We start from the raw sequence: 22,802 nt of genomic DNA on the forward strand, positions 1-22,802 counted from the left end.
TTAGCCACAAAAAATGGGTACTTTTCATCTCATTTTAGAAGCTTAAAGATGAGCATAGTTCTCCTGCCTCAATTTTTCCCCTCCACATAAAAGGTGGGTATGTAGCACCACCTTCTGGCTGCTTGTTAAAAGACACAAAACAAATAAGAGGGCTGGTAAAGAAAACAGCCAAAGGCTGCGATGTGCTTATCTATGTTCCAAGGCTGCTGATTCAAGTGTACATATTTAGTTTCTTAAGCATGTCACTTCACAAACTGTAAATTCGCCGTAATGGCCAGCTGCTCACTAGTCTAAAACATAAAATTAAATTGGAGGACAAAGAAGAAAATGATACATCATTTCCCTAATATTTGAATACAAAAGACATTTGGGGCATCAATTAGTGCAATAATTCAATAATTCCTGTCATGTCAGCTTCCTACTGTTAGCAGCACAGACTTACAATTTATGTGCACAAAATAAAAGCACCACCCATTTGTTCCTTCATTTTACCTTCTTATGCAAATCATTCCCAGACAACCCATGTTCATTTTACCCACCCTTTCTGACTCCTTCTCTGGCCCACTAGTTGAGATAACCCTAATAGGATAGTCACTTCTCCCCCACCATTAGTTAGCCTGTAGCACCGTTTCAGTCATGCTGAATCCAATCCTAATTGTGGAAATTTCCAGAAGAGGAAAAGAGAGGTCAACCCCCCACCCCCAAAAAAGGACAGGCATCAGAGAACATTATCCACATAAATACACAACTATCTAAGAAAATCCAGCTACAAAACAAAAACCCACCAACCTTTTAAAGCCATCCAAATTGGTTATCATTCCTACATCGTGTAGTAGCGAATTCCATATTTAACCATGCACAAGATTAGGACAGATAAAAGTATTTGTATGAAGTACTTCCTTTTATCTGTCTCAGGCAGGGTCTACTCTAATGCTTTAAAACGGTTTATAATGGTTTGGACAACTGTTGGAGGCCATGACACACTCCATATACAATTTTCAACCATTTTTAAAGTGTTATATCCTGCTTGGTGTAGATCTGGCCCTAATCTTGTACTGATCAGCTACACGGGATGACCCTGTTGAGTTCCAGTACTATGAGAGGGGGTGGAAAAATGTCTCCCTATCCACATTCTCCACATCATGCATAATTTTGTACACCTCTATCATGTCTCCCCATATCCTTTTTTCCAAGCTAAATAATCCCAGCGGTTGTATCCTTCCGTCATAGAGGAGATGCTCTACCTTCCCCCCGTTCATTTTAGCTGTCATTTTCTGCATCCCTCCCTCCCTCACCCCCAGAAATACTATATACCGTATAGTGTGTGTGAACCAGAACTGTACACAAGTATTCTAAATGTGGTCGCACCATAGACTTGTATAAAGGCAGTATGATATTGACCATTTTATTCTCAAATCCCTTTCTTGCAATTAGGTCTTGGTCTTCCTTGCTATTAGTTGCTGTTGCCTGCATCTTGATTTAAGCAATTCCTCACTGAGTAAAAGCAATATTAACTAATCGGCTCAACTTAGCTGTTCAACGGTGAATAGGTCCTGACAAAGTTCAATTTATAACATACTAAAATGCATATAAAAATAGAAAGACAGTATAAACCACATCAAAATCAATATGGAGTAATGATGCTGAAGGCTTTTGAAGAACCTGTATGTTATTGAACATATCTTAGAGAAAATGGTCACAGATACAGGACACAACAGCCATCATGACAAGCAATGTGAAAATACTGAAATCTTTGATGTTATCACTGCCCTGCCTTTGACATCTGTTCCCAGCATAAAAGTCACCTAACATGTTCACCAGGAGCAGTACCTGTGGTTCGCTCACTACCAACCCACACTTTAAAAGAGAGTTTTATATAATCTGCACATTGGACAAACTTTCCTGCATGAACAGGGAGCAGCTGTTACAAACATGTCCGACCTCTTGTTCCGGTTAGATCACTGATAATTACCATTCTTTTCAAATGCATTTCCAAAAAAGCAACAATATTATATTGTTGTTGTACTGGTTTGTTCATGCAGACAATCTAGTTTAAATGGATAGCGGTTGGATTCCTCATTTTCCAATTAGCCTTTTGACTGTAATTCTATTGCTGTTTCTTAACTTGAAGTATTTTCACCTTGTCTTTAAATACCCTTCCTGAAAAGTAGAAAAATTCATCCTACTGATTATGGGAAAAGCTTGGTTGAACAGGAATAAGGGTAGCTATCTTCCTGAAGACATCTATCCTTAACAGCATATGCTGACAATGCTATAGTGCTAGTGACAGAGTTATGATTTTGGCTCACTTGATCATTGTGGATGAGGGTGCAGGGCACCCACAATAGAATGTTAATATTTCTCAACAAGTGTGTATGGCCTGCTCTTTGGAGTTCCACCTGGCCAACAATTCTCCACCAAGATCAAAAGAAAGAACTGGTCGATGTGGCAACAACATTGCTGTAGAATGGGGTAAGCAGCTGGCCATGAGCCATTGCCCAACCAATGACATGTCTTGAGAGAGGCAGGGGATAAGAAGACTTTCTGCAGTGAGATGGCAGAGGACTCACTCCGGCAACTCTGAAGACATCTGTAAGTAGCTGGAGTAGTCAGGAGAAAGAGGTACAGTAGGATGCTGAAAGCCTCCTCACTTATCCTGGCTGCATAAAGAGGGGAGAGCACCCTGACCCTTAGTGAGAACATGGTGCACTCCCAGAGTTTTGATAGGGCAGGCATGCGCACACATACACCCCAGTCCCAGAATGGTCAGAGAAAAAGCAAGGTCAGAAATATGTGGTCAGATGGTTTGTACATGACAAACATCAGTTTTGCAGTGTGAATATGGATAAGAGAGAGAGCATTTTCCAAGTGGATGTGAAGCACCTTTGAGTAAAGGAAGCCTCTCTAGGGAACCACTGCCTCCTGCAGGAGTGCTTGCACACTTCCACATGCCTCTGCTTTTACATTTGTAAATATAACTTATTACCCAGACATCATAAGGCTCTAGGGCTCAGATATCCAAAGGGCACTAAACCTTGCAATGAATGTCCCATTATCACTCACAGTAGTGCTGCAGTATTAAAACACCTTCTACAACTTGGGACCAGAATACCTGAGAGTGCCTTCTCCCTTACCAACCTACTCGGTCATCAGAGGGCATGCTCCTGGTGGTTCCACATAGACCTATGGCCCGATTGGTGTCCACCAGGATAAGAGCCTTCAATGTGGTGGCCCCCTTGCTATGGAATTCCCTGCCTTTCAAGGTCAGGCAGGTGCCAACATTGTGTTGTTTTTGGTGCCTCCTTAAAACATTATTTCAGGAAGCCTTCCTTGAGTGACTGGCCACTGTTTATCAAAACTCAGTTTTAACAGAACTCAGTTTCTTTTTAAAATATTATTTTAACATGGTGCTTTTATTCTGTTCACTGGAACAGTATACAAATATTGTAAATAGGTAGAGATAAATAGTAAAGTGCTAGAAAAAGTATCTGCAGTGGCCAAATCGGGAATGGACATTGTAATTAGCTTGATGTAACAAATGGTCATACATATTGTTTTTCAGGGGAAAGAAGCGACTAGCCAAGATAAAGGTGGCTGAACAATCTTTAAGCACATATATTATAAAACACCACTTTTAAAAGTCTCAGGCCATAATTTCCTGTTAAAGAATTTAAGTAATGCTTCAGCAACAAAGTTACAAACCTCTCATATTACGCTATCTATTATTCATTGTATTAATAGAGTTTCTATGCTCTAATTAAAAAGAAAAAATGAGCACCAATTTTAGAACAATCTTGACCTTTATATTCAGCTTTTTTTATAATCCCCCAGACAGGAAGATCACATGTTCTAGAATCTGTATCCAATGCCAGCATGCCATTAGTCTTAATAAAAAAGGAATCTGCTTGTTAAAGTAACAAGCCATTTACCAGCACACATATCATTTGATCAACCTTTATGAACAGATACTCATTAAAAAAAAAGTTCTACCATTCTTGATCCTTTGAAGCTAAGTTTTCCTGACAGGATACAAGCAATAGCACCAACATTAAGGTTTCAGTCTTCCATAAAAGTGTCAAAGATATTTTTTTTTAAATAGCTTCTTAAGATGTTAGCATTTTGGTACATTAGATTTCTATAATTTAAACTTTGGCAGAAATGTAAGGACATGTTCATAAACAGTTCAAATCCATAATTCATTGAACAAAGCCTACCAATTTTTCCAAAGTTACAATGCAGTAAAAACAACTTAGTCGTTCACTTTCTTTGGGTCCATTATAAAAACGTTTACACTATTTGATTTTAGAAGGCTTGGGTTTTCACCCCCAACAGGATGAAAAACATTAAACAGGGAAGCAGGGAGGGGCTCCAGAACATTGCTTTTGCAGTAGCACTGTGGAATCAAGCCGCAGGTACACTTTGAACCAGGTGCCTTCAAAATGATAGAATGGTTTTGTGGATAATTTCAATGCATTCTCTGATCTCGTCCTCCTTGATCACTAGCGGGGGAGCCAACCGGATGATATCACCATGTGTTGGTTTGGCAAGCACTCCATTGTCACGGAGTCGAAGGCACACTTTCCAGGCATCGTATTCTTCAAAAACGAAATTTAAAACAAACCATCAGCTGTTTCTCTTACAATCAATTAAAGCATCACGTAATATAAAGCACACAGGAGAGAGGTGGCAGTTTTGTTCCTTTCCAATTAAGGGCAGACATTTCTTCAAAGCTACTATTTCTAAACAGCCTTGGAGGAATATTTGAGCTGTGGCCACACGGAGGCAGCTGTGCCTCCACTTTTTAAACACCCTATCTTGATCTTGATCTTATTATTGAGTATTGATCTTATAAACCTTTTCCAGCAGATAACTTGCCAAGCTTTTTGGACTACTATCTATTTTACACCAGCAGCAGGCCTTTATTATTATTATTATTATTATTATTATTATTATATTTATTTATTTATTTAAATATCTATTTATATAGCACCAACAATGTACTTGGTGCTGTACAGAATATACAAATAAATAATTTGCTATGGTTGATAACAGGGATGAAAAGTTCCCAAACATGTAACACTAATTTGCACTGGCTGCCTGTACATTTCAGAGCCCGAATCAAGGTGCTGGTTTTTACCTATAAAGCCTTAAACGGCTTGGTACTGCAGTACCTAATGGAGCACCTCTCCTCGTTTGAACCTAGCCATATACTACATTCAACATTCGAGTGCCCTCCTCCAAGGGAGGCTCAGAGAACAAGGGTGAGGGCCTTCTTAGTGCCCCCCCCCCAGTTATGGAATCATCTCCCCAATTAGGTCCACTTGGCCCCAACATTGACATCTTCTCATTTCCAGATTAAGACCTTCCTCTGTTCTCAGGCATTTGACAGGGTTTTAATGGGTCCTTGGATTTCTTATGGTTAATTGTTAATACAACAAATGTTTCAATGGGGAGCAGTATATATTCTAAATAAATAAATAAATATGGTTTTATGTAGATATGTATGTGTTGATATGTTTGTATGCAAATGGTTTTTTATATTATGTTACAATATTGTATCTTTAAGGTTTTTAATCTTTGCAAAGCACCCAAAGAACTCTTGACTATTGGGTGATATAGAAATGTAATAAATGAAATTAAAGCAAGCCTTCAGCTGAAATTGACAAGGGCTGTCTAAAAACGTTTTTATCAGAGCATTCTCCATTTCAGAACTTGCATATTATCCTCCCTCTTTATCAGCCAAGTGCTCCTCCTTTGCTACTAAAGGACATATTATCCTGACTTTTTTTTTTTAAAGTGATGAGGGGAGCAGGGGAGAATATGACAACCATTTCCCCACTCAAACAACAACAACACCCCATCCTTTATCAGTGGATGGGATATTGCACTATGGCCTTTGAACTTGGGTCTTGGCATAATTTTTTTGCAAGAATTAAAATGAGCCCTTGTGTCACACTGATGCCTTGGTATGATCTCCTTACCTTTAGTTTGCCGAATAACAATAGCATTTAATAATCCTTTTCCTCTGACATGGGCCACAATATCTGATGGTGTCTTCATAAGTTCATTCCTCAATAAATTGCCCATGATTTCTGCATTTTTCACTAACTCTTCTTCTTCAATTACCTAAAGCAGTTTGAAAACAAGATGAAAAAGCTGAACACTGGGGCATTACTGCAACAATGTAAATATGAAGTTCAGTATACACCACCGCCGCTAAGTGGAGGACAATTTCCCAAAGTTACAGATATGCAGAAATACTCAATTTCAAAGAAATGAACACATGTATGATACAAAACAGATGTATGGCTGCTTGGCAGTTATTTGTTTAGTATTTGCACTGCGTTTTATAATTAGTTTCAGAGAACAGGCAACTTTAGGAAAATTAACAGTTCTATATTGCAATGTGGTTAGTGCAAATCATAGTGTTTTGAAGCCCGTAAACTAGCTTTCCCCAACCTGGTGCTCTCCAGGTGCACTGGACAGCAACTCCCATCATGCTGGGGAATGATGGAAGTTGCAGTCCACACACATTTGGAGAGCACCTGGATGAGGAAGACTGCCTCAGACTATTATTTACATACCTCAAGTGCTGCCATGGCCACCCGGCAGGCCAGTGGGTTCCCTCCATACGTAGAACCATGCTCACCAGGTTTAATAGTGAGCATAACTTCATCATCACAAAGTACTGCTGAAACCTACGGGCAGAAATTCTGTAGTGAGACAACATTTATTAAAAACTCTCAAGGTTAAAAAGGGAAATGTTCTTTGCTTTATAACACTGCAGGCGTTCCACTGAATTACAAGTGCTTCCAAAACACTTTGCTGCCTTCTGCCTACAAAGTTCTTCTTGCTATACAGAGTGCCAGCTTATTTTTTATGCCCTGCTGCTTTCTGTAGTATGTATACCTATGACAATGGGGTGTTTTTTCATATTGCAGTGCAAGTAGATGTTTACTGTATTTAGCATTTACTTACAGCTTTTGAACTGACTCACCTTAAAATAAACAAAACAAAAAAAACAAAGGAGGCTCCAAATTGCTGGTTGTAGCATTCGGGCTACTCAGCAGGATTTTTTTATTTTCATCTTAAAGCTGGAGGATAACTTGAACATCCTGATCCTAAAGACATTTCCTTGGAGGCAATACCCATTGATTTCAATATATTTTACTTCCAAAAAGGTGTATTTAAGTTTTCCATCCTAAGTGATACTGAGTATTCAGTTCAAAAACAGTCAAGAAATGTAGGACTAGTTGCTTCTGTTCTTCAGTTTACCCATTCATAAGTCAATACAGAACTGAAATACAGGACAACAGCTTTCCCTGAGCTCAGAAATGAAGTTCAACAATGCTTCAAATAAATCTTTTCCTACATGATTGACAGTTTGTTATTGTACTTGCCCATCTGAATTCACTAACAGTGGAGAAGTTCCAAGTATTAGAGCAGGGATGCACAACCTTTTTGGCCCCAAAGGCCACATACAATGACAGTTGTGGGGTTGGGGCCCCGCACTCATACACACGCACTTTCCCTCAAAACCTGGAAATAGGCCCTCTGAGTGCTAGTTCCTAGAGCGTCCTCTGGGAAGCAGGCCTTCCGAGTGCTGATTTCTACAATGTCCTTGGCAGCAGCAGAAGCAAATTGTATGATAATTTCAGTTGTGAGAGTCATGGGAGGCAGCAAATACATCTTTAGAGAGCACGTGCCACCCACAGAGTGTGCACCCCAGTATTAGAGCTGTCATAGGTTTAAAAAATCATCCCAGTGCATTTCAGACCAACAATCATAGTTTGGAAATAATTCCTGAATTCTACATTAACAAAACTCATGCATTTTTCAAAGCGTGAATTGCTAGTGATCAACCAATATAGTATCGGATCCCAGTATATCTGGGTTGTATCAGCTCTGACGACCTTGGAAAGCCAGGGCTGTAGTGCCGCTACAACAACAGGTGCAGGTAAAGGGGACAGGGGTTGCAGTTATTCTAAAATAGTGTAGATCAAAGTTATGTTAAGCTTGGTCAAGCACATATCGAAGAAGCTTAAGGTACAAGCTATATTCTTATGGACTAATTTATCCAATAGGCCCTTTGCTATAGCCTATATAAAAATGGTACAAAGAACCATTTACTTCCTTGGTTGGCATGTTACAACAACTACCACAGGGCGTTTCTCAATTTGAGAGCTGATTCCTATGTTTAAAAAAATGTTGTGTCAAAGAAATTACAGCAAAGCAGTAACACCTAAAGGGCAACATGGAAAAGCTTACAAAGGTTGCTCCCTCCACGATGGAAACATGATGGATACAAGCTTTTCCAGCAACACCTATGTCTTTCTGTGAGATTGTACTGTATTGTTTTCTTCCCATAAGACTTTGTTTTTTACCAAATGGGAATCATTTATGCTTGAGCACTGCTATACTGTGAAAACTTGAATGCTGGAATATAGTACTGACTAACTTCACTCCATCAATGACCCTTCAGCTTTGTACTTAATTTACTGAAAACTCCAAAAAGAAGTAATACTTACAGGATAAAGACCTCCTGACAGGGCCTTTCCAAGCAGGATCAGGTCAGGTCTAACGTTTTCATGATCGACAGCCAGCATTTCCCCAGTTCTAGCTAACCCAGTTTGAATTTCATCAGCAATAAAGAGAACCTGTTTTATTTTCAAAAGGATCAATGTATAAGCTGCCACTCATATTCAAAGAGAAATATTTCCTCAATAAAGTAAATTCAACCCAACATTCCAAACTACCGGAAATGAATATGACCGTTTAACAAACAAATGAAAGGCTACTCAACACACGACTGTATCACATATATGTTTATTATGTGATACAGTCGTACGTTGAGTAGTCTTTCATAAGTAAGGATTCTAGTCTACATTTGTTCCCCTCTATTCCTAAAAGACAGTAGGGGTGAAACCTCAATTGCCAATAATGCTTCATAGCAGGGGTCCCCATCACGATGCCCATGAAACTCTCCCCTCCCTGTCCTCTTAAAAAAAATCTGTTTCAATAAAAACCTTAGAAAATGTTAGGGCAGCCTTCCTTCTCTCCCTCCCAGCCTTCAGCCTCCTTCCACCTCTTTATCTCACCGTTTCTCCCCCTCCTAGCCTCTAGCCTTGCTCTTTCTCTATCCCTTTGCCTTCCTGTCTCCCCCATTCCCAGCTGCTAGCTTTGCCTTTTCTCTCCCCACCTTGCTGTTTCTCCCCCACCCTTCCTCAGCTCACCTTTGACTAGCCCTGCCCCACGTCAGTCATTAAGTGGGAGCCATTTTGTGTGGTGCCCACAGCAGTTTATCAAATTCCCAAATGTGGCCATGGGTTCAAAAGGTGTGGAGATCCCCACTTTACAGTGTTTCTACTTAATAGTCCTTTCATATCTATCTATCTATCTATAGAAGGAATGTTATTTGCATAGTATTATTGGAGTTTCACTATCACCTCCCCATTGTAATTTTAATATTGTATTGGTTGTATATGCTCTTTTTAACTAGTTTTATGTATTGTATTTAATGTTGTTCACCCCCTCCATCCAGAGGGAGAGGCAGGTAAAAAATAAATATATTATTATTAACCACCAAGAAAATTGCTGTACACCAGAGAGCTACTTTAAGCTTGCAGACAGGGCTTTGGTGAGTTGTTACACAATGAGCAATGTTGCCATTCATGTTTTTTTTAAAGGAAGAGATTACAAAACTTCACTACAAAGTAAAATCTTGTCATATGGCTCTCTTCGTCACATCCATAATCCACATTTTTATCTGACCTTCTGTTTTATGGTAAAGTCCAAATAGTGTGTGTATTATAAAAATTCCACAGGATGAAATTCACCACTGTTGTACCCGAAGGTAAACAAAATTGTTCTCAAAAACAGCCACATCAACAGAGTGAAAAGGACAAGGTATGAGTTACCCACCAGTGGGATAAAGTCCAAACTCAAGGGTACACACAGCATACTCCACTAACTTTGCCGTCTGCTCAAGATAGATACAGGATTGATAAGATACTAGGGTTGAGCAATGGCTCACATTTGAGAAATAAGAACACTGATTTCTGCAAAATGCTGTATCACACACCATTAGGCCTTTAGAAGATTGAGGAAGCTATGGGTTGTACCCAACATTAGTCCTACTTAGAGGAGGCCCATTGAAATGAATGGGGTTTAAGTTAGACTAAATTAGCTACAACCATATACGTTAGATAAATGCTACTATGACCAGCAATATCAGAAAATAACTAGCATGTGTCTTGAAATATATAATAGTGTTAGACGGTTACTAACATTGGCCTAGAAAGAGACCCATTGTTTTAGTGAGTTAAAAGGCTTGGCCATTTTCCAAAGCTTAAATGTTTTCTTTTTAGCGCAGTAACTTACTTACATTCTGCTTTGTGCAAAGCTCTCGCACGCCTGTTAGGTAACCTTTATCAGGAACAATCACACCAGCTTCACCTTGAATTGGTTCCACCATGAAAGCTGCTACATTTGGATCTTGAAGTGCACGCTAAAGGACAAGCATATTACAGAGGAAACAAATTCACTGAATGCAGTTATGGAGGGGTAGTTTCCGCCCCTCGACACAAGTCACATTGCATCTAACTTCTAAATAGGTCTGCTCCTATTGACTTCGTATCGCAATAGATTATGACTAAAGATTATGACTAAGGACAAGATTTTTTATTTCATTTCAACCCCACAAGTATACATGACCAATTATCAGAAAGATTAAGTTTGCTTGTGGCTTAAATTTTTAAAGGGTTTTCAAATATTCTGAACATGGAAGACCAAAAATTATATTCTATTTAATTTTGGCCAAAATACCCACAAAAAATTGCTCTGGTTAAATTATACTTCGGTGGTATACCAATGGCACTATACTCAATATTACCCACTCCTGAGATATACACAGAGTGGAAAGACTGGGACAACTGGAGTGCACAGTCTATCCTAGATTATACCATCTAACTCTGTATTTTAATCTTACATCAATTTTGTTGCGTGGTTTTATCCTGGTTGTGCTTTTTATAGTGTATTTTGTAATTGTGCTTTTAACATGTTGGTTGTTTTATTATGGTTTTAACTTTTGTGAACCGCCCAGAGAGCTTCGGCTATTGGGCGGTATAAAAATGTAATAAATAAATAAATACATAAAATCCTTACCAGTACTTGATATTTCAATTAGAAACAAGTGAAACCAGCAATAAAATGTGATGTCTCCAGTCTGCTCCACTTCTGACTCTTGCCTTCTCCAGTGTTCCTCACTCTCTGCTCTAAATAACATTTTATTCATTACCCCAGCTGTTTTTACTCCTTCTTTGTTCATTGCTCTCCTTCCTAGGCCACCACCACGCTCCTTCCTGCTTCTACCATCTTCCATTCTGTCCTCCTCACCACTCTTCAAGCTGGGAGCCAGGAAAGCACATCCATTGCAGGACCTGTCCCCAGTCATGAATCCTTTATGTGCTGCTGTCTCATTGGGCTGCGTGCACATCCCCTCCCTTCCCTCTCCCCTCCACTTGCATAGTCCACATTTTCTGTTGGTCTCCTTTTGCCCTCCCCCTCCACACAAATACGTTTAATGTTATTTAGCTGTGCATACCTTGGGGCTGCCCCCAACATGCAGAATCCTCCCTTTTGTTTGTGGGTAACTCCATTTTTGGCATGGAGACCATCCACTTGGCTCTTAGAAGGAGCAATGACTCTCCACTGGAAAAAAAATACCAAGTAGTGGTATTGCCTTTACTGATTTTAAAAACCTCTCTCACTGCTGAATTATGAGCTCTTACAGTTAACGAGATCAAGGCTTTAGTCCACAACCAATTAGGATCAGTGTACACGTGCAAATCAGCCACATGCACCTGTGGACAGGATCACAGAGAAACCTCAACGTGAAATGACCTGCACTTGGACACAACCCAGAACCGATTTCTGAAATTGCAGCAGCACTTTTCTAATTTATTAGGGACATTTTTATATCATCCTTCAGTCAGATTTCCAGGGCAGTTTACATAAAAAGAAAACACATATAGAAAAAAATGCTTGGTTGCTTCATAGAATGGAAAATTCTGAGGTACCTCAAGAGCTGGCAAGTCATTGTATGGAATTACTTCAAAACCTGGCATAAATGGTCCAAAACCATCATAGCTGGAGGGATCTGTAGAACTTGAAATAGCAGAAAGAGTTCTTCCCCAGAAGTTGCCAGCTGGTATGAAAGAGAAGGAAAGAAAGAGAGAGAGACTGCACATTAAAAGAAGCACCTATATTTACTGTTTAGTTATGTTAGTTATGGAACCCAGTTAGCTCAACAAGCCAAAGTAGTTATCACACACCATATATTTCAAAAACGTAAGGAGTATTACATTGAACATGGTTGGGTCGTAGATCACGTCCCTCTACAAACTATGATCTCTATCACAATTTTAGGAATATGGCCCCAGCCAAACCATGTATTTTATATATCCCAATAGAAATTTATCTCCACTACCCAATATTGGTTTACAAGAAGATATATCCACATTTAGATTTTAAACATCATGTAATACAAAGATACTGGAAGAGGATTACATTTAAGTACATTTCTTAACTGGTCTATCTAAACAATAAACGGCAACTGCTGGATTGTATAACTTCCAAAATAGAAGAAAAGCCATTATCTGCCCCTTTCTCTCAGCACATCCTGAAATCCACATAGCACCAAGCAGAACATGGGTGTGGATCTTCTACCCACGGAGGTCATCTCTCAAGTCACATCCCTCTCCCAAAGCAGTAAACCTATATGCACCAATTGCTGGGAGACATGGGTAGGGGTTTACTGTTGCACCCATGTCCTGCTTGTTGGTACCTGGTCGACAGCTGGTTGGCACTGTGTGAATCCAGTGTTAGAAAAGATGATCCAGCATGGCTGTTCTTATGTACAGAACAGGAAACTCTCTCTAGCACATCTTATCTCTAATGATCCCTGACTAGAGATAAATTTGGGGTTTCTTCTCTCAGCAGTGGAGAAAGGCAGCCCTTCCTCTACCGCTGAGAAGGATGGCCTTTTTCTTCATGAGGAGAAAAGAATAGAGCAATCATTTCATGCCTCTCTTGCACAGAGAAAATAAGTTTCTCTGCATGGAAAAACTCCTGTATGATCCAGGGTCATCTGCCCCTCAGGGAAGAAGCAAGAAAGCAATCAGGGCCCCAGGAGCTAAACAGGAGTTCCCCACCCTTGAAGTAGAGCCCAATACAATTAAAGCTGCAATCCTACAGCCAGCCTGAGGGGCTTCTGGAATGAGTGCAAATGCAGCTTGGCTGGCAGAACAACTGCCTTGGAGGAAACGCTGGCATGCCTGCAAAAAGCTCTGTAGGTGTAGCTGTACTACTGGTGGTGTTTCACCAGTCATGGGAAGGAAGGGGAGTGTTCAGGGTATCCCTGAATCCGCAAGGCTACAATGCCAGTAGTTCATTTCCCTCCCATTCCTGTCAATGGGAGGGAAATGTGCATTTAGGGATCAAAAGAAGAAAAAGCTGCACCCTCCAGGTATTTTTAGATACAGCCTTTGTATCTACAATTTCCATCACATTTGGCTTAACCAAAGGTAAGGGTGCTGTGGCTCAGTGGCAGAGCACCTGCTTTACATGGAGCCTCCATTCCCTGAATCTCCAAGTAGGAGATAAACTCCAGCCTGAAACCCTGGGAAGCTGCTACCAGTCAGTGTCGACAATACTAACTAGATGAACCAATGGTCTGACTCAGTACAGGGCAGCTTCCTAAGTTCCCCACCTGAATCACATTATTAAGCTGTAACATACCTGCAAAAATAATCTTTGCCTTGTATTTTGGAATTCCTTTCACTGTATATGCCCACTTCCGAGCCAGCTTGCAGGCTGTTTCGCCAGCCTCCACACCTAAGGCAAAAGAGCACGTACAAAGGAGGGAGGAGGGGAGAGAAGAAGACATCCATTACTATGAGAAGCCAGAGTATAGACCGCCTACAGATGTACATTGTGCAGAGCAGGTAGGATAAATGCACCCCTTATTGAGTTTACAGAAAGAGGGGAATGGTAAGTATCTAGGGCCTCGGGGGGGGGAAGCAAAAAGCAGCACTAGTCCCCACAAAAAAGATTCAATCCTGTATATACACCTCTCCTCTCAAGGGAAAATGTGTAGGGCCTGGGCCCCCAGAGGCAATCTATCCTCTTGGAATATTTACTTAGCGACAGAATGATCAGAGCAGGCACGGAAATTGGTGCCAAACGTATCTCCAAACTCTCAGGAAGCAATTTCCAACTTCGGGGATCCACAACTGTCCCCTACAGCATTCCACTTAAGTTACAGATATGTTCATTCATATGCTTTTGGGAGGACAGGAACATTACCTGTGTTCATTGGAAGCACTTTGTTGTATTTGAACATTTTAGTGATATACTCTTCATATTCACCAAGCACATCATTATAAAATGCTCTTGAGGTAAGGGTAAGTTTGTCACACTGGGATTTCAGAGCAGCAACAATCTTTGGGTGACAATGGCCTTGATTGACAGCACTGTATGCACTTAAGAAGTCAAAGTATCTTTTGCCTTCTACGTCCCACACATAAACACCTGGGAAGAAAATAGGACAAGGGAAGTTAAGGTATTAGGACAATGCTAATAGGACACATCTAGTACAAAATAACTCAAAATAATTTTAGAGCATTTATTGTTTGAGGAAGTGAAGCATAGGACGAAAGTCACAGAATTGTTTAAAATTGCAATCACTTTTCTAAAAGTCCCACTGAACTCAAACTTACTTCTGAGTAGACATTTATAGGATTGTACTGCAAGTTATTCAACTGATAAGTAGTATGGGATAAAGTACGGCCAAATAAATAAAGTTTCTGCAAAACAGCACAACAATCCCAACACACTTCATGAATGGAGTGGCTGCTTTAACAAAATTTGGCCAGAATGACACCATTGTAGAGTTCACATTTTTCCATTTCCCCAATAGGACAGAAAGACTTAACTTAAAGTTTTATCTTTTACAGGCTAAGAACTGCTGTCTTGCACTCATAGAGAGCACATTGGTAGCTTAGAAGTTTTATGATAGAACAGTTCTTAGGTTATATCGTGACAAACACTGTATTATTGATTAGAACAGATTTATGTCTAAAAGTACAAACTGCTAAAAATAAGTGCAAACCCACCTACTGTTAACCGCTTCCCTTAAAAATACCTTAAAAGTGTGCTACATTTTTGCCAAAGGAATATTAACCATGTGGCATGTACTGCCACAGAATTTTGCCCTTGGCTAGAACTACCAGGTTATATTTTGGCACAGCCTGTAGTAATCTGTTGACAACCACAAACAGTATTCAATACTAATTCAGCTAGGAAAGACCATAGCTATTTGATATAGGTATCAAATTTGCATTCCAGGCACTGCTTCCTAAAGACTAAGTAATTGTTAGTTGAAGTGACCAACAAGTTTCTTAAAAGACTACAGGAAACCAAAAGCTTTCCCACATGTGATGAGCAGATTTTTCCATTCAGGTCACACTGACTTTTCACTCATACATACAGTTCCTGCCCAAATTTACCCAAGGTAGACCAAACATGGATAAACTCGCATGATGAGTTTAATCAAGGAAGCCCTTTGTAGGTAAAAGCTGAAAAGGCTGTTTTAATGTTCAAATCTCCAAGGTGAGCTGAAGGCTACACAGCTGCCTTCTTTTTCCCCAGGGGTTATGCTTCAGCAGGCTGCAAGATACCAAGACGAAACAACCGTTTACTTGTCCTCAAGGAAGCACTTGATATGGGTGCATGTCACTTTGGCAGCTTGAAAAGTGTAACAAACACGTTCGATGAGATATTACTACACTACAAAGCTGTTAATTTGCAATTGTAAAACAATAAAAGAGTTGACCTGTAAGTAGTTTCCAAGTGCTTATGTTTTACTAAAAGCATTACGAGGTTACAGAGTAGCAAGAAAACAGTTAGACTTTGGCACTATTTGAGTTTCTAATTAGATTAAAGATGCATTCTCATGATGCAGCAAAGCTTGCCAAATGCAGTGACGCTTCAGAGGCACTGGGGGGAGGTCAGGTGATAAATGAGGTAAACAGCTGGTGTCCCAAGTCCTGGGCAGCCCAGTAATATGTGCTCAATTCAATATATGCTTTGCACCAAGACAGAACCAAGAGTCCAATAATTTTTACAACAAAACTGAAGAGGCGGCACTGGGGGTTGGGGGGAAGGGAGAAAATCATGTGTGTGTGTTCTATAGCAGTTACTAAGAAGATGTATTTCTCCTGTACAGAATGACATTTGAACATCAAAATTAGGAAAGCTATCACATTGGTTTAGTTCATTTGCTTTTTAAAGTCTAGTCTTGTTATCAAGTACGCGGGGATAACATTTAGTGATGTTTAAGTGTTCCAAGGGCAAAGACCAAGTGGGTGAGAAAGGTACTTTGGACATAAGATGCCTGCAGACATGCACATACCATCTAGCACATATAGCTATTAGGGAGGAAACACAAGTCAGTATCTATTTTTGCTGATGGAAGATTTCCAACCTGGCCAAACTTTTCAGCTTTCTGTGACTGAAGCTACACTAATAGCCCCAGTTTAGCACGAACAGAAACATTACATTTACATGCTTCGAACTCTCACAAGCTTTCAAAGAACTGATGCCATCTCCACTGAGATAGTTTCAGATGCTAAGAGAGAGTCAGCCAGAAATAGATAAACAGTCACAGATCTGTTTCAGCAAGTGACAGCTGTAGACTGCTCCTCACATCTCTTTATGAAATACTTACCTTCAACCGTCATCAGGGAGGGAAAGACTGGCAAAATAAAACCCTTTGCCTGCTGCTACCTAGCTTGCAAATATGAGCCTGTGTCCAGATCAGATCATAAGAACATAAGAAGTGCCCTGATGCTGGATAAGACCCAAGGGTCCTTCTAGTCCAGCATTCTGCTCACAGTGTCCAACCAACTGTTGACCAGGGACCAACAAAGCAGGACATGGTGCAACAGCACCCTCCCACCCATGTTCCCCAGCAAGTGGTGCACACAGGCTTACTGCCTCGGATACTGGAGGTAGCACATAGCCATCATGACTAGTAGTCATTGGTTGCCTTCTCCTCCAGGAATTTATCCAACTCCCTTTTGAAGCCATCCAAATTGGTGGCCATCACTACATCTTGTGGTAGTGAATTCCATAATTTAACTATGCACTATGTGAAGGAGCACATCCTTTTATTTGTCCTGAATCTCCCACAGATCAGCTTCATGGGATGACCCCAGGTTCTGGTATTATGGGAGCAGGAATCACTCTCAACTCTCATTAGAATAACTCTCAACTCTGCATATTACATCAGTGTCAGCTAAGGGGAAGCTTCTTCTAGCCAGGCACTGAAACAAAACCAGAAAGGAGCAGTAAACCAAGAATACAGGTTCATAACCGAGTGGAACCCACCCCCTCTCCTAGATGTCAACCAACTCCATCCGCTTGACTGTTCTTCAAATATTTCAGGAGAGATGGAGACATGAGCATACAGGCTAGGAGGAAGAACCTTATTCAGAGTACAGCATCCCAGCCAGTATTGTCCAGGAATCTGATAGGAGGGAAAGCAGAAAGACTACCCCATGCCAAAACAAGAATGTCTCTCTTGCTGGCACACTGCAGTTCTCCCAGTAGCTGCAGGGGCAAGCAGAGATTTATTATTAGGTCCCTTGGGGCCAGAACTCAAATCCAAAAGCAGCTTGCTAGGAAGTAGCAGTTGATGCCTAGAACTTAGGGCTCTGGAGTCGTGTGTTAAGGATGACAGCCCAGAGCTGCCAAGCTGCTTATTGTGCTTTTATTTATGTTATCTGCGCTTTTTCTATGAGAGAAGCATCTCATTTTTGATGCTTCTCTCATAGAAAGACAAGCTGGCACAAACTGAATGGGAGGTCACAGTGTTCAACTCTAAACACCTGCCTGCCAGCCCCTTCCTCCCCTTTCCCATATTAGTAGTACATGTGAGCTTGCTCCTTCTCTATGGAAGAGAGACCAAGTGTTCAGGCAGCAACCACAGATTGTGCTGTTTCTCAGCTGGATGAAAGAAAGAAAGAAAGAAAGAAAGAGCATTCCAGACTCAGTGTTCTCTGTTCTGAAAAAGCAAGAATGGAGATGCAAACAAAGGAAAGAGAGCATATGCAGCAGCTACAGCATCCCACTATTTCTGTCCCCCTGGAAACACCACTGTAGCCATGATGGTATACCTCAGTGGAAAGTGGAAAGCTGAAATTGCATGGCTGAATTAAGATGTATATTACCAAATGTTGCTTAAGTCACTATTGCCTAGAACATATTGGACTGATTAAAAATACATACCTTTTCCTTTCTCAAGCGCAACAGGGAGTGGATGGTAGTTATGCGCACCATATTTGGCTTCACGCTCAAATATGTAATCCGATGATGGTGGGCCTTGGACTGTTTTCTTAGTTGCAATTGATGTTGCTGAACTCACTGAAGCATGAACACCCCGACGGAGAATGCCAAATGACTGCGGACAGGCCAGTTTAGAGAACATGATTACAATATGGTACAGACCTGAGAAGAGAAAAATTAACATAGAAAAACAGGTAAGAAACCTAGAGATCCATGGAGAACAGTAGCTTCAGTGTCAGAGTTGCAAAAGAACTCATTAATATTTATCACAGACACCTATAAAAATCGTCGCGGTCACTTGCAAGACAATCTTCAAGTATTTTCAAAGCATTTCAACATAATGAAAGGCAATCTAGAGCCTACTGCACTCTTAAAAATTCTTCAGAGAACAGCCAGTGCAACTCCTACTTTATAAATGAGATAGAAACTTTCCAGAAGTTAACTAGAATATTTGCTTGCCTCCACTTATTTTGTACTTGTATATTTATAAATAAAGCAAATATTACAATGACACCATAGATGTCCAGTCTTCTCTCAAAGGGAAACTAAACCAGATACTGCTACCCCTTGAATTTCTCACCACTGAGAGAGGGGACGACAATATTTTGCTGAAGCATTTTCAAAGCTTCCATGCAAATACGTTTTGACATGTCACAATTTCATTGCAATGAAAGTTAGATGCTAGACTTCCTAATCAAGTATTAGTTGGAGAGGCTACAGAGATCAGATGGCTTCTTTCCATGGCGCCACATACTACACCTGCATTGCCAAACCAACCAGGTGGATAGGAGGATAGGTCGTCTCCTCCTGCCCTACAACTACCAACCTCTCTACAGGTTCCACCATGCAAGAAGAGGACCTTTGCAGATGGCAAGAAAAAGGCGTGCAGTAGTACTGGATTACAACTCAGCCACAACTCTATTTAACATTTACAGGCAACTGACACCTGCAGTAACATCTGTTCAATTTATCTAAAAGATACTTACACTTATGTCATTATGTGTGCTGCTTAATATGTTTTGACACGATTAAACATGGAATCAAAAAACTTGCTGTGGAAATGAGGGGTTCCAAAAAAATTCTTAACTGCTCCTGTCCCAAAAAGGACCAGACCAGCTACATGTACCTGTAGGTCACAAATGGTTTGAACAGCATATCACACAAACTCTTCACCTGAAAAGAACTTTTAATCATCCTAGCCAAGTTGAAAACAGCAGGGCTACACTTAAATTGCAATATGTTTACAATGTCCAGGATTAAATTAAAGTACATTTAGCATTCTTGCACAGCACCAGGCAAATGCAAAATTAACGAATGCAAGAGGAACGCACATTTCTATATCTTTGCACTGTGTTCTCCACACAAGCTTTCTACCTCTCCCGTATCGCTGGGCAGAGATAAACACAGTATTAAATTCTATTCTATTGCACAATTTTGTAGCAGTGAGTACATTTTAGAACACATTTCTAAGACCTTCTACATTGCAATCCTAAACACACTTAACACAGCAAATCTACTTCTGAGTAAACATGCATATGTTTATGCTGTTCATGTCCTACAATGACAGCATATGAAGAGGTTATACAACTTTACTAGGTTGTTTTTTTGTTTGTTTTTTAAAGCAAATAGGTACTCCTGTTAATATTAACACAGGATGTTAACAGAGTTCCAATATGACATTTAGAGACTTCACAAAAAAGAACAAATATCTCACCACCTAAGATTTGGATGAGGCCCAGATTTCAAATTGCATCATAGAAAGTTACATCAGGCTGAATTACTCAACGTGATAGGGCTGTACTGGCCTGGCCCCCACACACCCCTCACAGAAAATAATCTAGCTTGTTTAACAGGCATAGGCAAGGAACAGATGCTATTTTTAGAAATAGATTAAGATTTGGCTTAATAAAATAGACAGTTCCAATACTATGAATGCAGTCAAAACTGCTATGAAAGTTTCCATCACATGCTAATCCTGCCAAATGAGACAGAAATATCTTTAAATCCCCCAATATAATGGAACACATAAAGGGGGTGAGGCAGTTTCTTCTATATAAAAGATTTAACTCTTAACCTAAATGGTAAAAGCATTCCTAATTTGAAGTAAAGCCATTTAAAATTATGCCTTCTCAAGTCTATTTATCTATTTAATGCTTAAACTTTACAACCTGATGATACCTCTCAATGCCAAATATTTCTACAGACATATCACTAGTTGCAATAGCAAAGACAAGAGACAGTGATGCAGATGGAGAAACTGCAAGAAAGCAAAGTTTTCAAGCTTCAAAAAAACTGAGCCCACCATATTAGCTGGGGGAAATGAATTTATTCAGGGGAAATAGAAAATGCCAGGCTGGAACAAACAATATTTCTTCAGAGAGCTAGAGTTAGCATGGAAGAAGTACCTCTGGTCAAGCCACTATTTGCCTTTGTAAACAGGTTTGCCAAGTTTTGTATGGATTCAAAACCCCACAAAAGCTGGTTTGGCAAGCAGCACCCATGAGACAAAAATATGCATTTATACTATAGGGGCCAATACTTCTCTCAAGCCAGGTAGCTCTTAAAAACTATTGGCCATTTCCACCACAATCTGTGTTATGCTAAAATGACACACCTTGATTAGAATGTGCTAACCACCGATAGTGCAAATTCTGTCTTCAGAAGATAGCCTCATCAGTTTCAATGGGCCTTACTCCCAGGTAAACGTGCATCAGATTGCAGCCAAAATTCCAGACAGAACAATGCTTCTAAGAAAAGTAGGAAGAGTCAGATATCTTCCTCTGAGACCCCTAAAGCCCTTTAGCTTTCTACAGATCAGAGAGAAATGAAGAAACCTATTCAGGTTCTATATTGTGGAGTCTATAACGATAAAGCTTCACATATTATAGCAGTCTAAAGGATACTGTTGTGCATCAATTTCTATAGCAAGACTGCCTATGAATGAAACATATACAGAAGTGCTTTCCTCTTCATCCAAGTGGATGGATACACGTTGGCTACAGCCAGGTGGGCGAACACTCTGCCCATGTTCAGGAGATACGATTTTGGTTACATGCTCTGTAGAGCTGCTGTTCTCTGGCAATAAACAGACACTCAGCTCTGCGCCAAATTAAGCTGGGAGGAGGCTACAAGCAGGCAGAGCATTATAGGGCGGAAGTGTTTTTTGGTGGGGGGGTTGTTTATGTAAATACCAAAATATCGCACTTTTAGAGCCTAGGTTCCGTCCAGAGGTCCGTTCTAGCCCTGAATTGCGGGCCATGCCTGACACCCTTTCCTCGGTATCCTCCGGAAGAACGGCCCTAGAATGACAGGCCGAGGTCAGAAGGGATTCAGAGGAGGAAGCCCGGCCAGAAGGACACCGGCGTCTTACCTCTCACTTTCCACCCCACCCAAACCTGGACCGTAAGCGCGCCAAATCCCTCCGCCGTACCTTCGAGAACCGACTTCTTCTCCCTCCGCCGAGAGCCCGACGAGCAAAAGGCAGCAGCGGCTTCCTCCAACGCCTGTCACAGCTGAAAAGACCGGCCACGTCACAAGCCCACTGAGAAGGCACGCCGCCGCCGAGATGCCCCATTGGCTTCCTTTGCACGCCAACACCAATCACACAGCAGCGATAACGCCTCCCCCGAGAGCCCCGCTTTCTATTGGCTGGCTGCTGTCCCATCTCTGCCAGTCATTGATCTTTTTTAGTTCTCCATTCCCAACCAATCAGACTTCGGCGGTAGAAAAGCCTTCTCTGGAGGCTTCGATGGGTTTTAGAGGGTGTTAAAAAGCCAGGTTTCTCTTTCTTTTCTCCCCCCAGTGTATATATATTAGCTATCAATTCTGCCTAGGCGTTAACTGCCCTTTCTTCCTGACCCATGTGTTCTTTCAATTGTATAGTTAAGAGCACACTTACTGCACTATATTGGTTTTATGGCCTCTCTCTTGAGAAGTTCTCCATTCCTGCTCGCAGAATTAAAATTAGCAGAATCAGTACTTGAGGGAGGGAATAATTAGTTTTGAGTCTGGTGTACAGAAACATGTCCAAATGTTTATTTCAAAATAAATCCCCCTCAGTAGAAGGGACTGAATCCGAATAGGGTTGCGTCACTTTTGGATCCAAATTTTCCTGGATATCTGCATTTAAAACAACAAAAAGCAAGCAAACAAAAAGCTCAGTAAATGGAAAAGATGTTGTGGAGACGGAGGAACTGAAGTATGAAAACTGGGTGGAGAAAGGGTTAAGTAAATACTTCCATTACACACACACACACACACACCCCTTCCTGCTTCTCCACTGAATATCACCCCTTCTGAAGCTGCTTTCCCCCTAACAGAAGCAAAGTTTGGGAGGGGGGTGCAGTATTTAAAGCACTTGTATCCCTCTCTACAGTAAAAAAAAAAAAAAAAGTCCC

At 40.7% G+C, this 22,802-nt stretch overlaps 1 protein-coding gene across 2 annotated transcripts; it reads right to left on the reverse strand.

Annotated features, from left to right (window-relative positions):
* Positions 1–3,781: 3,781 nt before the first annotated feature.
* OAT (ornithine aminotransferase) lies at positions 3,782–21,940 on the reverse strand. 2 transcript variants are annotated; one of them, XM_063132781.1, is made up of 11 exons: positions 21,836–21,929; positions 19,392–19,531; positions 18,349–18,567; positions 14,365–14,589; positions 13,798–13,893; positions 12,078–12,205; positions 10,385–10,507; positions 8,529–8,657; positions 6,585–6,698; positions 5,982–6,126; positions 3,782–4,595 (listed from the first exon to the last, which is right to left on the reverse strand). In XM_063132781.1, the coding sequence occupies exons 3-11, from the start codon at positions 18,545–18,547 to the stop codon at positions 4,435–4,437; spliced, it is 1,320 nt and encodes a 439-aa protein (XP_062988851.1). In that variant the 5' UTR covers positions 18,548–18,567; positions 19,392–19,531; positions 21,836–21,929; the 3' UTR covers positions 3,782–4,434. The 2 variants fall into 2 exon arrangements, with proteins under 2 accessions (XP_062988851.1, XP_062988850.1); XM_063132780.1 differs by lacking the exon at positions 19,392–19,531 and having other exon boundaries at positions 21,836–21,940.
* Between the last annotated feature and the right edge of the window lie 862 nt (positions 21,941–22,802).

This window comes from Elgaria multicarinata, chromosome 8, assembly GCF_023053635.1.
Source record: "Elgaria multicarinata webbii isolate HBS135686 ecotype San Diego chromosome 8, rElgMul1.1.pri, whole genome shotgun sequence".
Lineage (NCBI taxonomy): Eukaryota > Metazoa > Chordata > Lepidosauria > Squamata > Anguidae > Elgaria > Elgaria multicarinata.

Bases quoted from the DNA above. Each gene is read 5' to 3' on its own strand.
- OAT (XM_063132780.1), bottom strand. From the start codon at position 18,547: ATGTTCTCTAAACTGGCCTGTCCGCAGTCATTTGGCATTCTCCGTCGG. The intron at 12,206-13,797 runs GTATGTTACAGC...CTTTCATACCAG, and splicing joins GGCAAAGATTATTTTTGCAG to CTGGCAACTTCTGGGGAAGA. The intron at 6,699-8,528 runs GTAAGTATTACT...TTCTGCCCGTAG, and splicing joins TGTCAGGAGGTCTTTATCCT to GTTTCAGCAGTACTTTGTGA.